Genomic DNA, 21046 nt, shown 5'->3' on the forward strand with positions numbered 1-21046 from the left:
TTATTTGTGGCGTCCCGCCTCGAAAGAATTACGGCTGCCCCAAATAAAATATTTAAAAATATATATATATACATATTATTTTTTTAAATATTTTTAATTTAATTTAATTTTTTTTTCCGGCTTTTGACTCACACGACCGCTCATAAAAGCAATGAGACTCTGTCTGTGAATGGATCCTGTAGTTACATATTATATAAATATGTAAATATTATATAAATATGTATATAAATATGTACATAAAGTGTTGTAATTATATTACAACTCCGCGTTCTTCTTGGTCATCGCCGCCGCTGCATTGTCCCCCCCCCCCGCCGCGCCACGACCACACTACCACAAATAGATGCCTGACCTGTGGGAAACACTGTGATATGAATATGAATGTGATATCAAAAATTATCGGTATCAGTTTCAAAAAGTCAAATGTATAAATTTTTAAAACGCCGCTGTACGGAGTGGTACACAGACGTAGGGAGAAGTACAGAGCGCCAATAAACCTTAAAGGCACTGCCTTTGCATCACATAATATCTATGGCTTATCACACACACAAGTGAATGCAAGGCCATACAGGTCACACTGAGGGTGGCCGTATAAACAACTTTAACACTGTTACAAATATGCGCCAGACTGTGAACCCACACCAAACAAGAATGACAAACACATTTTAGGAGAACATCCGCACCGTAACACAACATAAACATAACAACAAATACCCAGAACCCTTTGCAGCACTGACTCTTCCGGGAAGCTACAATATACACCCCCCGCTACCCCCTAAACCCTGCCCACCTCAACCTCTTCATGCTCTCCCAGGGAGAGCATGTCCCAAATGCCAAGCTGCTGTTTCGAGGCATGTTAAAAAAAATAATGCCCTTTGTTAATTCAATAATAAATACAGCAGTGCCATGTTGGCATTTTTTGCCATAACTTGAGTGGATTTATTTTGGAAAACCTTGTTACATTGTTTAATGCATCCAGCGGGGGCATCGCAACAAAATTAGGCATCATAATGTGTTCATTCCACGACTGTATATGTCGGTATCGGTTGATATCGGAATTGGTAATTAAGAGTTGGACAATATCGGGATATCGGCAAAAAAATCCATTATCGGAAATCTCTATTGTTGATCACTTATTTAGGAAAATAGATATTATTATCAATTTACTTACAATTTATTTTAGTGCTGTGTAATTGTAAGTCCCTTTATTACAGTATATTTGACTATTTTTTTTATTTTTGTAATCATCCTGATCTAAATATTGATAATAATCCCTGTGATTTGTTTTATATCATTTGACAAGGTGTATCCTGTTAACTGAAATTAGTTTCATGTATATATATATATATATATATATATATATATAAATATATATATATATATATATATATATATATATATATATATATATATATATATATATATATATATATATATATATATATATATATATATATATATATATATGTTAGTGAATTGTGAATTATATTTATATAGCGCTTTTTCTCTAATGACTCAAAGCGCTTTACATAGTGAAACCCAATATCTAGGTTACATTTAAACCAGTGTGGGTGGCACTGGGAGCAGGTGGGTAAAGTGTCTTGCCCAAGGACACAACGGCAGTGACTAGGGTGGCGGAAGCGGGAATCGAACCTGCAACAACCCTCAAGTTGCTGGCACGGTGTGGTGGCAGCGGCGGCGTTGACCAAAAAGAACGCGGAGATATAATTACAACACTTAATGTACATATTTATATAATATTTACATATTTATATAATATGTAACTACAAGCTCCATTCACAGACAGAGTCCCATTACTTTTATGAGCGGTCGAGCAAGTCAAAACCCGAATATATATATATATATATATATATATATAGATAATATTATATATATATATATAATTATTGGATATGATGAATGAAGTGTAAGATTAATAATTAAGTGTTAATATTTGAGTGGGCTCCAACTATACGGGGAAAGTAGGTCAAACGGTTACGAGCCCCTGACCTAAATCCTACTAAAAGACCACAACTAAGACCAGGAATATGATTGCTAAAAGACAGAGGAAACCTTCTAAATAAATTGGATGATACACATGTTCTTATACCCAAAAACAATCCAGATTAAATAATTCGTTAGCAGCAAAGGTTTTAATTTAACTCAGTGAGGGTACCCTTTTTACTTCGAAATTATTTGTTTAAATGTTTCTTCTCGTTTTAATTGATGTTCCTCAACAATTAATTTTCCTTTCTCCATTCCAAAATCCAGTTCCACACACCGTTAAAATGTATATTAAAGACTCAATCCCTGGTTTTTTGCACAAAGTGTAAAGTCGTTGTTGATTACCTTAGTCTGACACTCTGTAGTCTGGAACTAGTTAATCTGAAAAGAAATGACATCTCAGACAGTAACTGGATTAGTGTGGATTCATTTAAACCAGATTAGTTTAGTCCTGGTTGTAAGTAAGTACATTTTATTTATAAAGCGCTGTACAAAACATAGGTTAAGAAAAACTCAAATTCAGTTAAAACAGGGGCCACATCATAAAAAGGATACAAAGTGGATTAAAAATGATAGTTAAAAGGTGCATTAACTAAAAGCTTTATTAAAAATAGAAGTTTTCGAATGTGTCTTAAAAGTTTCAACAAAGTCAAGATCACGAAGGGACTGATGCAAGTTGTTCCAGAGTTCCGTGGAATGCCAGGTCTCCACGGGTTTTGAAAAACAAGTTTTTGGAAACTTTAGAAGACCCTGGCACAAAAAGTCTGGAACTAGTTCATCTGAAAAGAAATGACATCTCAGACAGCAACTGGATTAGTGTGGATTCATTTAAACCAGATTAGTTTAGTCCTGGTTGTAAGTAAGTACATTTTATTTATAAAGCGCTGTACAAAACATAGGTTAAGAAAAACTAAAATTCCGTTAAAACAGGGGCCACATCATAAAAAGGATACAAAGTGGATTAAAAATGATAGTTATAAGGTGCATTAACTAAAAGCTTTATTAAAAAGAGAAGTTTTCGAATGTTTCTTAAAAGTTTCAACAAAGTCAAGATCACGAAGGGACTGATGCAAGTTGTTCCAGAGTTCCGTAGAATGCCAGGTTTCCACGGGTTTTGAAAAACAAGTTTTTGGAAACATTAGAAGACCGTGGCACAAAAAGTCAGTGATGTACTAAAATTTTAAACTCAATGCGGAATTTACCGGGGAAGCCAATGAAGACTGGATAAAACGGGGGTGATACGGGCTATTTCTGGGTGCTCCGGGCAAAAGTCTGGCATTTCTGGCAAGTCTTGTATTTATGCCCTGAATGCGAAACCACATTTATGTGTTTAGGGAGTAGATGCTTGACTACATCGTGTGGAGAATGCATATATTTTTAAGAGTTCTCTCTCTTTTCATAGTCGTTTAAAGCAGCTAATATTTTCCCATGTGTACTCTTTTTGCTAGTATCTGTATGTGTGCAAGTAAACTCTGTGCTTTACCTCGAAGGGGTTGGGATGTGGGAGTATAGCATACTCCCTTTTTATCTTATCTGTATTAGAACAATGAGGCTGTATTCCTTTCTGGACAAGTTTGGGGCTGTTTTCGTATTCAATAAGTGGTCTCTTCCCGTTTGATTTTCAGACCACTTCTAGATGCTGGTATTAGCGCACTGTAGGACTGGTCTCCTGAAGCTCTAGTCAAACTTGAGAATATTCCTATTCTGTTTTGATGGTCCTTCTTACTCAATATATGTCATCTGAAAGAATTTGGGATTAACCAGTGACTTTAATTCCCTGAGAGGAAGACTGGTCAGACGCAACAATTGTGAGGCAGTTACACTTCCGGTCCATCACTTATAAAGTGTACTGTATGGAAACTAGGTTTGGTATCAGATTACAGATGCATGTATCGTTACAGCCCTATAGTCGCTAAGTATGTAAACATTTTCAAAAAATGGTAAGTTTACTCACAACCTCTGCAATTGGTCCAGGAATCGGAGGGTCAAGGCACGGGCTGCCCATTCTGCCGCTGCGAGATTAAAGGTACCGAGCCCATCGTGGTGGATCCCTTCGACCCCAAGGACAACAGCGGGGGCTCTTGCCGGGGCATGTTCGGAGCCGAGGGAGCGCCGTCGCCCAGCTATGACGACGACGACGACGACAGGCTGGAAGACCCTCACCTTATGATGAGCAAACTGGCTTGTGCAAAGGTGAGACGGGTGTGGGTGGATGCCTGGTTTTGTCCGAGGATATTCTTTGGCATACTCTGAAGGTTTGTTCAGTACCTGAAAGATGTCCCTGACCCTTTTTACATCACGTAAAACTCACAATTCCTATCTGACGTCTTTCATCTCTGTCTTGGTTTCTTTTTGTGCCGGACACTTGATTACATGCATAGCTTCATTTTACCCGGTGGGGGTGTGCAAGATGAACACACTTAAATGTGGTCAACGTTCTCTTTTCGTTCCATGTTTTTGGCGTGTTGACGCAAAGTGAGTCACGGTTGTTCCATTACATCCTCAGAAAAATCAACACTTATCCCAAAGTTTCAACACATTACACATCTTGGACATTAAAGTTAGTCTGGGCAGGGATGAATATTTGGATGCCGCTTACCCTGAGTGACAGAATTTCTAGGCGCAGTCAGGGCCTTGAGGGGGTGCAGGATTAGGTCCCTGCTCTTTGTAGATGATGTGGTCCTGATGGCTTCATCTGGCCAAGAACTTCAGCTCTCACCGGATCGGTTCGCAGCCGAGTGTGAAGCGACTAGGGTGGTAATCAGCGCCTCCAAGTCCGAGTCCATGGTTCTCGCCCAGAAAAGGGTTGAGGGCCATCACCGGGTTGGGGAGTAGATCTTGCCCCAAGTGGAGGAGTTCAAGTCCCTTGAAGTCTTGTTCACGAGTGGGGGAAGACTGGATGGTGAGATCGACAGGCGGATCGGTGCGGCGTCTTCAGTAACGCGGACGCTGTATCAATAGAAGTAATATGAGGATGTGATTGCTGGCAATGGTGCATCAATCCAAGTATTGAGCAAAGACTTGGAATTTGTTTTAGTTTTATTATCCAAGGTTTGTTTTTGTCTTTTTTAAACTTTTCACATTGTCATCATGGGGTATTGTTCGTAGAGTTTTGAGGACAACCTGGGGAGTGCCCAGAGAGTATGGGGTAACGGTCTGTCTGATTGTGGCGGTCCGCTCCCTGTACGATTAGTGACAAGGCTTGGTCCGCATTGCCGGCGGTAAGTCGGACCCGTTTCCAGTAAGGGTTGGACTCTGCCAAGGCTACCTTTTGTCACAGATTCTGTTCGTAACTTTTATGGACAGAATTTCTAGGCGCAGTCAGGGCGTTGAGGGGATCCGGTTTGGTGGCTGCAGGATTAGGTCTCTGCTTTTTGTAGATGATGTGGTCCTGATGGCTTCATCTGGCCAAGAACTTCAGCTCTCACCGGATCGGTTCGCAGCCGAGTGTGAAGCGACTAGGGTGATAATCAGCGCCTCCAAGTCCGAGTCCACGGTTCTCGCCCAGAAAAGGGTGGAGTGCCATCTCCGGGTTGTGGAGGAGATCTTGCCCCAAGTGAAGGACTTCAAGTACCTCGGAGTCTTGTTCACGAGTGGGGGAAGAATGGATTGTGAGATCGACAGGCGGATCGGTGCGGCGTCTTCAGTAATGCGGACGTTTTACCGATCCGTTGTGGTGAAGAAGGAGCTGAGCCGGAAGGCAAAGCTCTCAATTTACCAGTCGATCCACGTTCCCATCCTCACCTATGGTCATGAGCTTTGGGTTATGACCTAGAGGACACGATCACGGGTACAAGCGGCCGAAATGAGTTTCCTCCGCCATGTGGTGGGTCTCTCCCTTAGAGATAGGGTGAGAAGCTCTGCTCCTCCACATGGAGAGGAGCCAGATGAGGGGGTTCGGGCATCTGGTCAGGATCCCACCCGAACGCCTCCCTAGCGAGGTGTTTAGGGCACGTCCGACTGGTAGGAGGCCACGGGGAAGACCCAGGACACGTTGGGAAGATTATGTCACCCGGCTGGCCTGGGAACACCTCGGGTCGCCCCGGGAAGAGTTGGACGAAGTGGCTGGGGAGAGGGAAGTCTGGGCTTCCCTGTTTAGGCTGCTGCCCCCGCGACCCCACCTCGTATAAGCAGATGAAGAGGAATGGATGGAGTCTGAAGTCATCAAATTCATGACTCGAGTTCCCACCTCTGGCATTTAACATAAATTGTGCAAACCTACAGAAATAGGGAGTACTGTTTTTTTCTGTCTCGCAATATTAAGAAATGTGTTGTTCAACATTATGTTGACCTTTTTAATGTTCTGTGCGCTGCAGGTAGAACGCCCCCCATCGCCAATGTCCATAGCCCCTCACTCCTCCCTTCCGCCTGTGCCGCCCAGGCTCGACCTTCTTACACACAGACCCCCCAACCTGCCTGGCGCTTCCAGTCCTGGAGTCACTAATAAGGTGAGTCCAGCGGGTCTTGATTCAGCCTCAACCACTAAGTTACTGTACTTAAATTTATGGAAAGTCACGGTAAACTTTTAATATTATTGTTTGTAAAAAAAAAAAAAAAAGAATTAATGCCCAACCGTTTGGCCCACTTTTACACTTGTAAATACCGCCCCCCCTCCCCCCGTTATACTTGCCAGTATGGCAGACCGAGATAGTAAGTGTTGAGGAAATGACTAATATTGCAAAAGTTTAAACTAACCAATGACATCAGTAAGTGTAGAGGAAGTGGGCGCGTTCTGTTCCTGTGTGGCAGTTGTTCATGCACACAGGCTGACAACCCCCCCCCCCCCCCCACCCCACCACCACCACCCCCACACACACACACCCCCCGTGCACAAACTGCTGCTTCATATATTAAGCATACAGAGCTTCCATGGCTTCTGTTAGTTAATAAATAACTAAATAGTGCAAAGTGTAATTTGTCTAAAAGGAAGAAATGAGTGTAAATAATCCAGTGTAGGATGTAATACCTCGGACTATATGGCGAGGTTGGTGGAAGAAACTGCGTGTAAGTTGTCAAAAATGAGCGGTATTTTTTAGAAGCATCATGTTTATGCCAGTTTTTCAACCTTTTTGGAGCCGGGGCACATTTTTGTTCATTCATTATTCTCATCAACTCTCACTATTATGTTAGATCCACTATGGACTGGACTCTCACTATTATGTTAGATCCACTATGGACTGGACTCTCACTATTATGTTAGATCCACTATGGACTGGACTCTCACTATTATGTTAGATCCACTATGGACTGGACTCTCACTATTATGTTAGATCCACTATGGACTGGACTCTCACACTATTATGTTGGATCTACTATGGACTGGACTCTCACACTATTATGTTAGATCCACTATGGACTGGACTCTCACTATTATGTTAGATCCACTATGGACTGAACTCCCACTATTATGTTAGATCCACTATGGACTGAACTCCCACTATTATGTTAGATCCACTACGGACTGGACTTTCACTATTGTGTTAGATCCACTATGGACTGGACTCTCACTATTATGTTAGATCCACTATGGACTGGACTCTCACACTATTATGTTAGATCCACTATGGACTGGATTCTCACTATTATGTTAGATCCACTATGGACTGGACTCTCACTATTATGATACATCCACTATGGACTGGACTCCCACTATTATGTTAGAGCCACTATGGACTGGACTCTCACTATTATGATACATCCACTATGGACTGGACTCCCACTATTATGTTAGATCCACTATGGACTGGACTCCCACTATTATGTTGGATCCACTTTGGACTGGACTCACACACTATTATGTTAGATCCACTATGGACTGGACTCTCACTATTATGTTAGATCCACTATGGACTGGACTCCCACTATTATGTTAGATCCACTATGGACTGGACTCTCACTATTATGTTAGATCCACTATGGACTGGACTCCCACTATTATGTTAGATCCACTATGGACTGGACTCCCACTATTATGTTAGATCCACTATGGACTGGACTCTCACTATTATGTTGGATCCACTAAGGACTGGACTCTCACTATTATGTTAGATCCACTATGGACTGGACTCTCACACTATTATGTTAGATCCACTATGGACTGGACTCTCACACAATTATGTTAGATCCACTATGGACTGGACTCTCACACTATTATGTTAGATCCACTATGGACTGGACTCTCACTATAATGTTAGATCCACTATGGACTGGACTCTCACACAATTATGTTAGATCCACTATGGACTGGACTCTCACACTATTATGTTAGATCCACTATGGACTGGACTCTCACTATTATGCTAGATCCACTATGGACTGGACTCCCACTATTATGTTAGATCCACTATGGACTGGACTCTCACTACTATGTTAGATCCACTATGGACTGGACTCTCACAATATTATGTTAGATCCACTATCGACTGGACTCTCACTATTATGTTAAATCCACTATGGACTGGACTCTCACACTATTATGTTAGATCCACTATGGACTGGACTCCCACTATTATGTTAGATCCACTATGGACTGGACTCTCCAAGGTTTCTCATTGTCCCATTGGATTGAGTTTTTCCTTGCCCTCATGTGGGATCTGAGCCGAGGATGTCCTTGTGGCTTGTGCAGCCCTTTGAGACACTCGTGATTTAGGGCTATATAAGTAAACTTTGATTGATTGATTGATCATCATTTCTTTTTATTCCTTTCAATAAAATTTATACATACAAGCAATGTACAGTAGATTTTTAAATTTTTTGTTTCTTATACATATCAATGATCACAAAGGAGCGGACGGAAGAATAATATTCTTATATTTATCTGCCCCCCTTTTAAGTTATTTTAGATGACTTTTTCACTGTTTCCCTCCAGCAACACCCGAACTCAAACATACTTTTGAATTTTCATTTTTCTAAAGACTTAGTGGCCACATGCGTGGACAGCACACTTTTTAGCTCTTGTTTCCAAACTTGTGTAAACTACTGAATTGGGGTCTTATGGCCACTTATGTGGACACTTATACTGCCATCTGGTGGTGTCAGAAGTGTATAACATTCAATGGAATTTGGGGGGAAAAAAGTGTAAAAATAAGAATTGGCATGTCACTAAACATAAAGTACACATTTGTGTACTTATGGACTAAGTGCATCATATCAAAAGATGATTCTTAGTTTTTATTCTAATTAGGGTCCAATAAGCCCAAATAGCAAAGAGAAATTTAAAAAAAGCATGTAAACCAACAGCTTGGGCCTTAAGAGGTTAAACATTTTCACAATGACACGTGCAATCAAAATCGAAAATCAGTTTGATATAATTCCAGTTGTCTCCTTTTGTAACTCTTTATAAATTCAAAAATATTCTTGTTTGCAACTTTTCACGTCTTTCTTTAGAGAATTCCCTGCTTTCACACCAGCAACAGACAAGCACATTTGTTGATTGAAAAAAAAATGCGGCGGAACACCACCAGCAGAAAACATACAAAATGAAAAACTCGGTAGTTGATATTGACAGTAAAAAAGTCATTGTCTCAATTGTTGGATATTAATTCAAACCATAACCAAGCATGAATCACTATAGCTCTTGTCTCAAAGTAGGTGACTTATTTGGAGTTTTTTGGTGTTTTCCTGTGTCTTGTGCTCCTATTTTGGTGTCTTTTCCTGTTTTGTTGTTATTTTCCGGTCGCAGCTTCATGTCTTCCTTTGAGCATTATTCCCCCCCGCACCTGCTTTGTTTTAGCAATCAAGACTATTTCTGTTGTGCGGATGCTATGCTTCTTTGTGTGCAAGTTGTTGATTGTCATGTCATGTGCGGATGTACTTTGTGGACGCCGTCTGCTCCTCACGCTGTAAGTCTTTGCTGTCGTCCAGCATTCTGTGTTTGTTTACTTTGCAGCCAGTACAGTTTTGTTTTCCATAGCCATCCCTAAGCTTCAATGCCCTTTTTTTTAAAGGCACTCGCCTTTTGTTTATTTTTGGTTTAAGCGTTAGATACGACATCTACAACGCAATTAGCTACCTGCCGCCACCTACTGATATGGAAGAGTATTACACAGTTACTCTGCCGAGCTCTAGACAGCACTGGCACTCCGCAACAACACATCATTAGCAGACTATAATTACTGGTTTGCATAAAATATGTTTAACACAAATAGGTGAAATTACATAATCTCCCGCGGCACACCAGACTGCATCTGCTTGAAAAACACTGGTTTATGCGACAGTGTACTACCTATTATAGCTTGGACTCTACAACCGCAGCTCAGATATCAATAAAAGCCTAAATGAACGCATCTGTTCTACTTAACTGCTGAGTCTCCAATAGCCGTTGAGGTGGGGGGAGGGTATCGGATTAGAGCTGGCCCTAAAAAAAAATACCGTCATTCACAGTTGTGGTAACCTCCGGTTGTATGTTTCCGAGGTGTAGTACAGTAGTCAAGATTCGGCAGCTTCGTCTGCATGCGCTTTAAAATGTTGCAGGGTGCGCTACTTACTCATCCACCGGTGTAAAACGCAAGCGTGTTAACTCTGTTTACCACAAACTGTAAGCTTCAAACACTGATGACATCTATTAAACAGACAAGAAGCAAGGAATCATGCAGAGACAGAGTTAAATTTGGCTCAACTGAGGAGACACAGGTTTTTTTAGGCTGTACTCTAGATACAGATCCAAACTTTGTTCTAAAAGTCCAGCCCACGTTCTTCCTCTATTTATTTGGGAGGTCCCTGGTTCCATCACTGAAGGAAGGGGGGTAACTTTGACAGCTCCGGTTAGACACAATATATGATTATACAAAAATGCAAATGTGCTGATAGTCGTGATAGCGCCTTGTCTCTGCTCTGTCTGCGTCACAGTACTCCATGTTCGGCTTTGGCAGTCTGCGGGCCGATTCTGTGATACGAGACTGGCCTGCAATCTTTTTGGATTGCAAGTTTAGCACAGACAAAGAAAAATACAATTTCAGCACAATTGATAATAACTATAGCAACGGCCCTTAAACAAGACGATGTTCGGGCTTAGCAGTCAGCAGGCCAATTCTGGAAACAGATCCGAGACTGGCTTGCAATCTTTTGGATTGCCAGCTTTGCACAGACAAATAAAAATACAATTTCAGCACAATTGATACTAACTATAGCAACGGCCCTTAAGCATAAGAGTTGTTTGATAATTTATGCATAATTATTCGAACACAAACTCATCAGTGGTATTCATGCTGGCTGAGAAGTTACCTCTACTAGAACATTGGTTTTGTTGCGGCGAAGCTGTGCAATTTTCTTGGCAATGCGGTCAGAGAGATATATTTTTCTTTTCACTTTCTCATGCACTCCCAAGTCAAAAGTTAAAAGTGAAGTTTAACATGAGTCGGACAGCCTCTCTGCCTCCAACTAACCCATCGGGCTCTTGTCTCTAGGTAGCGTCTCATCACAAAGACAAGCCACTCCCTCTCCCCCCGGCACTGAGGGATCTCCCCCCGCCCCCGCCCCCCGACCGCCCTCACTCCGCCGTCCCGTGCTCGGAGGCACGCGTGCAGAGGCGGCCCTTGCCGTGCACGCCCTGCGAACTCCCGCCGGCGCCCCCGAACCGGCCGCCCGCCGACTGGAGCTCCCGGCCTGTCCTAAAAGCCCTGTCTTCCTCCTCCTCGTCATCCGCCTCCTCTTCCTTGTCCAGCCAGGTCTCTCTTGTGGATCTCCGTGCAGGTGTCAGGGAGCTCTCCAACCGACACTCCCTCCCTCTGGCCCTGCCCTCGGCTCTGGACATGCGCACGGAGCCACAGAAGAACAACTCCATGAGTTTGGACCATCAGCTGGTTAGCATGAAGCAAACCAAACCCCCATTTTTAACCTGTTTTTTTTTTTTAAATGTCACAACCTGTCGTTGATTCTGGTCCTTTCTCTTGCTGTTCCTTCCCTTTTAGAACTTTTCGTCGGGGGTCCGTCAGGACTACGACAACCCCAAAGTTAAGCCGTCGTCTTCTGCCAACGCCATCTACTCCCTGGCCAGCAGGTATTTGGATTCATGTGTTAGAAGGCAGCATGTATCAGTGATCAGAGGTGGGTAGAACAGCCAGAAATTCTACTCAAGTAAGAGTACTGTTAATTTAGAGATGTATTACTCAAGTAAAAGTAAGGAGTAGTCACCCAAATATTTACTTGAGTAAAAGTAAAAAGTATGTTGTGAAAAAACTACTCAAGTACTGAGTAACTGATGAGTAACCTGATTACGGCAACAGATAATGAGCAAAAACATAAAAATAGCAATGAGCAAATTCATAGCCAGGAATATCTCTTAAGCAACTAAAACAATAATATATATTAAATAATAATACATTAAAATAAAAAAATTAAGGCAAATTGAGCCACAATAACTTAACAGCACCATAGGCTCAGCAGGCATTTATTGATTGATTGATTGATTGATTGATTGATTGATTGATTGATTGATTGAAACTTGTATTAGTAGATTGCACAGTACAGTACATATTCCCTACAATTGACCACTAAATTGTAACACCCCAATAAGTTTTTCAACGTTAATCAATTACTTAGTAAATTATCAAGTCGAGGTGGTCTACCTCATATATACATACACACACATATTATATATATATATATATATATATATATATATATATATATATATATATATATATATACAGTATATAATTTATAGTTTTTTTATTTTGCCGTTTTTGTTGAAATGTTAAAGGTGTTTTAATGAATATACATGCATGTTTAACATATAGATTCCTATCTTTCATGAAGACAAGAATATAAGTTGGTGTATTACCTGATTCTGATGACTTGCATTGATTGCAATCAGACAGTATAGTGCTGATAATGTCCACATGTTCAAATGGAGGAGAAAAAAAGTTCCTCTTTTCTGTCTAATACCACATGAAAGTCGTTGGTTTTTGGCATAATTATTTGTCCAGCTTCCATATTCGTTTTTATACACTTTACAAGAAATACATTGGCGGCAAACTCCGTAGCTTGCTCGCTTGTTATTGCTGGCTTTCGGAGACTCTTATTTTGTTAGCGCAGGCGCGATGGAGCGACGCTTTTATTGTGAAGACAGGAACTTTGCGATCAGTCTTTAGGCTTTTGACGGGAAGTACGGTTGAAATAAAAAGTGTCTTTTTTCCTTTACACTTTTGATTGATTGATTGAAACTTTTATTAGTAGATTGCACAGTACAGTACATATTCTGCACAATTGACCACTAAATGGTAACACCCCAATAAGTTTTTACACTTTTTTAGGTCGGATTCGACGTGTGACGGTCACGTGACCGCCTGGTTTTGTTTGATTGGTTCAACGTCACCATTGACTGCATTTGATTGGTGAAACGCAGGCATGCTTAGTTCCTACTTTGAATGCGTGTCTGACAAAATCAAAACAAACAGAACGTGCATTAACAGATCGATACAAAAAAAGTAGCGAGTAACGAGCTGATTGTAGGTAAATGGAGTGGAGTAAAAGTAGTGTTTCTTCTTTATAAATATACTCAAGTAAAAGTATGTTGCATAAAAACTACTTTTAGAAGTACAATTTATCCCAAAAGTTACTCAAGTAGATGTAACGGAGTAAATGTAGCGCGTTACTACCCACCTCTGTCAGTGATGAGCACAGAAGAGTCTGGTTTTGAGTCTCAATTAAAAATATTTGAACTTGCCTCCCAGGCCGCTTTCTTCAGCGCTAAGCCCACTGGCAGCCGAGGAGGCCCACGATAGTGAGGAAGAGTCCGACTACATGATCCCATCCTCTCGCCCCCTCCTGTTGGCCATCACTACGCCGCTGATAGGAGAGAACCCTCCAATCCCGAGACCCCTGCAGCCTCAGCCTACGTACGTCCTCCAGATGCCAACACAGGGCGCAGCCTCTTTCAACCTACGGTAGTCCGGCATTCGTGAATCTCATTTTAACCAGGTGGCTAATCAAAACAGAGCCTACACAGGTTCCCAGCGTAATACACAAGTGATCTTATCTTGATTAGACACTTGAGTGTCTTCAACTACAGTGGGGCAAAAAAGTATTTAGTCAGCCAGCGATTGTGCAAGTTCTCCCACTTAAAATGATGACAGAGGTCTGTCATTTTCATCATAGGTACACTTCAACTGTGAGAGACAGAATGTGGAAAAAAATCCAGGAATTCACATTGTAGGAATTTTAAAGAATTTATTTGTAAATGATGGTGGAAAATAAGTATTTGGTCACTCCAAATAAGGAAGATCTCTGGCTCTCACAGACCTGTAACTTCTTCTTTAAGAAGCTCTCGTTACCTGTATTAATGGCACTTGTTTAAACTCGTTATCTGTATAAAAGACACCTGTCCACAGCCTCAAACAGTCAGACTCCAAACTCCAATATGGCCAAGACCAAAGAGCTGTCAAATAACACCAGGAAAAGAATTGTAGACCTGCACCAGACTGGGAAGAGTGAATCTACAATAGGCAAGCAGCTTGGTGTGAAAAAAATCAACTGTGGGAGAAACTATCAGAAAATGGAAGACATACAAGACCACTGATAATCTCCCTCGATCTGGGGCTCCACGCAAGATCTCATCCCGTGGCGTCAAAATGATCATGAGAACGGTGAGCAAAAAAGAACCACAAGGGGGGACCTGGTGAGTGACCTGCAGAGTGCTGGGACCAAAGTAAAAAAGGTTACCTTTAGTAACACACTACGCCGTCAGGGAATCAAATCCTGCAGTACCAGATGTGTCCCCCTGCTTAAACCAGAGAGCACAGGGATGATACAGCAGAGCAGGGGTACGGAACCTATGGCTCTAGAGCCAGATGTAGCTCTTTTGATGACTGCACCTGGCTCTCAGATAAATCTTAGTTGACATTGCTTAACACGATAAGTAATGAATAATTCCGCCGGTAATCACAGTGTTAAAAATAACGTTCAAAATATAAAACATTCTCATGCATTTTAATCCATGCATCCAGTTTCTGCCGCACCTGTTCAAGAAGTCGCATTAATAGTAAGAAGTATGTTATTTATTGTTGGTTAGCTTCAGAATAACAATGTTATGAAAAAGAATACTATACTTATTATACTCTAAAAGTGTTGGTCTTACTTAAAAGTGCACGCATTTAGTTGATTTCAGTCTTACAAAAAATATTATATGGCTCTCACGGAAATATTTTTTAAAATATTTGGCTTGTATGGCTCTCTCAGCTAAAAAGGTTCCCGACCCCTGCAGCAGAGGATTGGGAGAATGTCATGTGGTCAAATGAAACCAAAATAGAACTTTTTGGTATGAACTCAACTCGTCGTGTTTGGAGGAAGAAGAATACTGAGTTGCATCCCAAGAACACCATACCTACTGTGAAGCATGGGGGTGGAAGCATCATGCTTTGGGGCTGTTTTTCTGCTAAGGGGACAGGACGATTGATCCGTGTTAAGGAAAGAATGAATGGGGCCATGTATCATGAGATTTTGAGCCAAAACCTCCTTCCATCAGTGAGAGCTTTTAATGGTTGACCAAATACCTATTTTCCACCATCATTTACAAATAAATTCTTTAAAATTCCTACAATGTGAATTCCTGGATTTTTTTTTCACATTCTGTCTCTCACAGTTGAAGTGTACCTATGATGAAAATTACAGACCTCTGTCATCCTTTTAAGTTGGAGAACTTGCACAATCGGTGGCTGACTAAATACTTGTTTGCTCCACTGTATAATGTGATCTGTCAGGTTCTAACACTGATGACATCTATTACACAGACAGGAGGCAAGGAATCATGCAGAGACAGCGTTAAATTTGCCTCAATGAGGAGAGACGTTCTGGGCTGTACTCTAGTTACAGAAACAACCTACGCTCTAAAGTCCAGCCCACGTGCTCCTCTCTTTATTTGAGAGGTCCCTGGTTACATCACTGAGGCTGCTTTTGAAGGAAGGGGGTAATCTCAGCAGCTCCAGTTAGACACAATATATGATTATTCATAAAATGGAAATGTGCTGACCCTCGTGATATCGCCTTGTCTCTCCTCTGTCTGCGTCACGACACTCGATGTTCGCCCCTGGCAGTCAGCAGGCCAGTTCTGGACACAAACACTGATACGAGACGACTCGCTTTGCACAGATAGAAAAGTACAACTTCAGCACAATTGATAATCACTATAGCAACGGCCTTTAAGCATAAGAGTTGTGTGATAACTTACACATAATTATTTTAACATGATGTCTCTTTGTTCATGCAAAAGGAAACATAATTAGTATAGATTTCAAAATAAATATATACTCCAAAATTAATTAATCAGACTAAAACTATGAATGGTCTGACAGCGCAATAATCCTCCTGAAGCTGTGGTTGATTAAAAAAACGCCTCCCAAAATACGTCACGTATAAAATGCGTCAAATATAATCGAAAAAAAAATGTTTTTACAGCACAAACCAATCGGACAAGATTGGATGAGATTTTCACAAAGTGAGGACGCTGGTTAGCAATCATATAATGTTGACTCAATAAATAATGATAAAATGTTAACATACAAAGTAAAACAGTCAAACAAAAATCTTTGCGGTACAAAACCAGCACAAACGTTTGGGAACATTTTCACCAAATTAGTGGTGTGGGTGGATGCTTGGTTATAAATAAAAAATCGGTGTAAAACAAAAATTATAATAGTTACACAAAAAACTGCAGCACAAACAAATGGAACAAAATTGGGGAGATTTTGACATGTTGGTGTTGGGGTGTGGGCTGCTTCTGAACAATAACACATTAATAACATCAAAACTACAAAACGTTAATGTGAACAATGTATATATTATTATTTTTATTTTTTTGCAGGTCCACGCTGACTGACACGGAGGACGGGCTGCCAATGTACGAGGCCATGTACAACATCCAGGCCGGCCCGGAGCAAGCCGGGGATTCAGGTAAAAATCATTTTGACTGCTATCTATGTCACGGGGGCGCAGACCGGGCAAATAAAATAAGTTTTGACTTAAAAAAGGAACTGCATTTTTAGGGAAATCTTGCCTGTTGTTCACAATCATTATGAGTGTTTATTTTTAATGCGTTCTAAATATTCAATAAACTGGATCAAAAGTCTGCTCAATTCTGCCCTTAAAAAATCCCATCACCTCCATATAAGGTTTTATAAACATGATGTAAGTATATATTTACCCTCTAAAGGCTTAGTGGCCACATGCGTGGACAGCACCTTTTTGCTCTTATTTCTAAAAATGGTGTACACTACTGAATTGGGGTCTTATGGCCCCAAAATTCCCGTCGTATCAATTCCTAGATATGGTCGTAATTATACTAAATGCACTGGGCATAATAAACACAACATTATTAATATTGCTATTACGGATAATTTTATCAAAAATTCCCTAAAACAGCCCACTACCTATAACATAGGTTTTTTAAACATAAGATCATTGGCTCCCAAAAAAATTCCCTAGAGTTTTCCTTGCCCTTATGTGGGCCTACCGAGGATGTCGTAGTGGTTTGTGCAGCCCTTTGAGACACTAGTGATTTAGGGCTATATAAGTAAACATTGATTGATTGATTGACTTATGTGGACACTTATACTGTCATCTAGTGGTGTCAGAAGAGTATAACATACAATGGAATTTGGGGGGAAAAAGTGTAAAAATAAGGATTAGCATGTCACTAAACATGAGGTACACGTTTGTGTACTTATGGACTAAAGTACATCATATCAAAAGATGATTCTTTAGTTTTTATTCTAATTAGGGTCCAATAAGCCCAAATAGCAAAGAGAGAGAAAAAAAATGCTTGTAAAGAAACAGCTTGGGCCTTAAGAGGTTTTAATGTAACAGGCACATTTATAATTACATTTAGCATTCATGCATTTTTATCATTTTAAGCACACGCGGCGTATTTAATTAAAATAACATTACAATGTTTGCATTTTTAATCACTAATTTCTACACACATAATAAAATATCACTTACTGTACAAGGTCTGCTGTCATTATAATGCAGACTGCTAGGATGTTCATATATTCCCATTTAGATGAAGAATGACTCATTTTTTTAATGCATTCTGAATATTCAATAAATAGGTTCAAAAGTCTGCTCAATTCTGCCCTTAAAAAATCCCATCACCTCCATATAAGGTTTTATAAACATGATGTAAGTATATATTTACCCTCTAAAGGCTTAGTGGCCACATGCGTGGACAGCACCTTTTTGCTCTTATTTCTAAAAATGGTGTACACTACTGAATTGGGGTCTTGTGGACACTTATACTGTCATCTGGTGGTGTCAGAAGAGTATAACATACAATGGAATTGGGGGGGGGAAATGTGTAAAAATAAGGATTAGCATGTCACTAAACATGAAGTACATGTTTGTGTACTTATGGACTAAAGTACATCATATCAAAAGATGATTCTTTAGTTTTAATTCTAATTAGGGTCCAATAAGCCCAAATAGCAAAGAGAAAGAAAAAAAAAAAGCTTGTAAAGAAACAGTTCGGGCTTTAAGAGGTTTTAATGGAATAGGCACATTTATAATTACATTTATCATTCATGCATTTTGATCATTTTAAGCACACGCCGCATATTTAATTAAAATAACATTACAATGTTTGCATTTTTAATCACTCATTTCTACACACATAATAAAACATCACTTACTGTACAAGGTCTGCTGTCACTATAATGCCGACTGCTAGGATGTTCATATAGTCCCATTTAGATGAAGAATGACTCATTTTTTTTAATGCATTCTGAATATTCAATAAATAGGTTCAAAAGTCTGCTCAATTCTGCCCTTAAAAAATCCCATCACCTCCATATAAGGTTTTATAAACATGATGTAAGTATATATTTACCCTCTAAAGGCTTAGTGGCCACATGCGTGGACAGCACCTTTTTGCTCTTATTTCTAAAAGTGGTGTACACTACTGAATTGGGGTCTTATGGCCACTTATGTGGACACTTATACTGTCATCTGGTGGTGTCAGAAGAGTATAACATACAATGGAATTTGGGGGAAAAACTGTAAAAATGAGGATTAGCATGTCACTAAACATGAAGACACTAGTGATTTAGGGCTATATAAGTAAACATTGATTGATTGAAGTACACGTTTGTGTACTTATGGACTAAAGTACATCATATCAAAAGATGATTCTTTAGTTTTAATTCTAATTAGGGTCTAATAAGCCCAAATAGCAAAGAGAAAGAAAAAAAAAACGCTTGTAAAGAAACAGTTTGGGCTTTAAGAGGTTTTAATGTAATAGGCACATTTATAATTACATTTAGCATTCATGCATTTTGATCATTTTAAGCACACGCGGCATATTTAATTAAAATAACATTACAATGTTTGCATTTTTAATCACTAATTTCTACTTGAGAGCCAACACACATAATAAAACATCACTTTCTGTACAAGGTCTGCTGTCATTAGAATGCCGACTGCTAGGATGTTTACATATTCCCATTTAGATGAAGAATGACTCATTTTTTTAATGCAGTCTAAATATTCAATAAACAGGATCAAAGTTAGCTTAATTATGCCCTGCAAAAAAATCCCATCGCCTCCATAAAAGGTTTTATAAACATGATGTATTTCATGTAGTAACAGGCACATTTATAATAACATTTAGCATTCTTGCATTTTGATCATTTTAAGAAAACGCGGCACATTTCTTTAAAAAACATATCACAGTGTTTGATTTTTTTTTTTAAATCACTGATTTTTACATGAGAGCTAACAAACATAATAAAACATCACTTACTGGACAAGGTCTGCTGTCGTCAGGATGCCGACTGCTAGGATGTTCATATATTCCCATTTAGATGAAGAATTACTTTTTTTAATGCATTCTAAATTTTCAATAAATGGGATCAAATGTCTGCTCAATTTTGCCCTTAAAAACAATCCCATTGCCTCCATAAAACAAAATGTAAGTATATATTTCATGTAGTAACAGGCACATTCATAATAACATTTAGCATTCTTGCATTTTGATCATTTCAAGCAAACGTGGCACATTTATTTAAAAAACATATCACAATGTTTGCTTTTTCAATCACTATTTTTTTTATAAACACAATACTAATCCATCACTTACAGCACAAGGTCTGCTGTCATTAGGATGCTGACTGCTAGGATGTCCGTTTAGATGAAGAATGACTCTTAATCCTCGCAAAGTCGCTACAAATAGTTATAAAGGCAATATCATTAATTTGAATATTGAAGACACAAAATTTAAATGTCACTTATTGAATGCTTTTTTATTGGATTCTATGGGCGGAATAGAGAATCTCCCTTTGACTCCGCTGTAAGATGACTTTTATTTATGTTTATTTAATACTTAGAATACAATAAAAAAACAATCCATCCGTCGTCATGTCTTTCATAATGATTGTGAACGACAGGCAAAACTCCAAAAGTAGTGCCATTCCCATTTTAAATGGATAAAACAGCAGAAACAAAAGGTTAAAGAGCATCAGGTGAACCGAAATAGACTTGATTTCCAATAAAAAACAGGTGTGCTGGCGTAAAAGTAAGCCAAAAGTGTAGCAAAATGAAGAGTCCCGACAGGAAATGATACCAAACACGGGAAAATAAAGGCCAAAATCTAAACTGTCTGACAGTCCATATCCTCACAAATTTCTCTCTAGATTATTCCGAGCTGCCCCCTCAGCCCGTGACTAACGGCCCCAGGGAGCCCTCGGTCCAGGACAGGGACGAGGAGGACAACAGCTACGATTACCCCAAACCCCGATTGGCAATGCCGCCCAACCGAAGGAGCCTTTCAGAACTGGGAGGATCGTCCTCGTCCACGTCGTCGTCCTCGTCCAGCTCGTCATCCGGAGCTGCTTGTGAGTTCAACTTTTCACCCTTCTACTGGAGGATACGACCTTTGACGACCTTACAGACAATGTTTTAAGTAAATGTCGAATCATTAGTTGTCATCCGTGTTTAAAACCTCTAAAGGTTTAGTGGATACATGCATGGACAGCACCTTTTAGCTCTCATTTCCAAAATGGTGTAAACTACTGAATTGGGGTCTTATGGCCACTTTTGTGGACACTTACACTGCCATCTG

At 40.0% G+C, this 21046-nt stretch overlaps 1 protein-coding gene across 2 annotated transcripts in view; it reads left to right on the forward strand.

Annotated features, from left to right (window-relative positions):
* Window positions 1–21046, forward strand: part of cbl (Cbl proto-oncogene, E3 ubiquitin protein ligase) — a 133889-nt gene that overhangs the window by 105660 nt on the left and 7183 nt on the right. Inside the window, exons 9-15 of one of the 2 annotated variants that reach the window (XM_061878093.1) lie at window positions 3976–4194; window positions 6318–6449; window positions 11406–11801; window positions 11910–11998; window positions 13674–13886; window positions 16799–16887; window positions 20619–20819. In XM_061878093.1, coding sequence (XP_061734077.1) covers window positions 3976–4194; window positions 6318–6449; window positions 11406–11801; window positions 11910–11998; window positions 13674–13886; window positions 16799–16887; window positions 20619–20819 — 1339 coding nt within the window. The remainder of the gene's footprint in view (window positions 1–3975; window positions 4195–6317; window positions 6450–11405; window positions 11802–11909; window positions 11999–13673; window positions 13887–16798; window positions 16888–20618; window positions 20820–21046) is intronic. The other variant, XM_061878094.1, reaches the window with a different exon arrangement.

This window comes from Nerophis ophidion, linkage group LG18 (assembly GCF_033978795.1).
Source record: "Nerophis ophidion isolate RoL-2023_Sa linkage group LG18, RoL_Noph_v1.0, whole genome shotgun sequence".
Classification (NCBI taxonomy): Eukaryota; Metazoa; Chordata; class Actinopteri; order Syngnathiformes; family Syngnathidae; genus Nerophis; species Nerophis ophidion.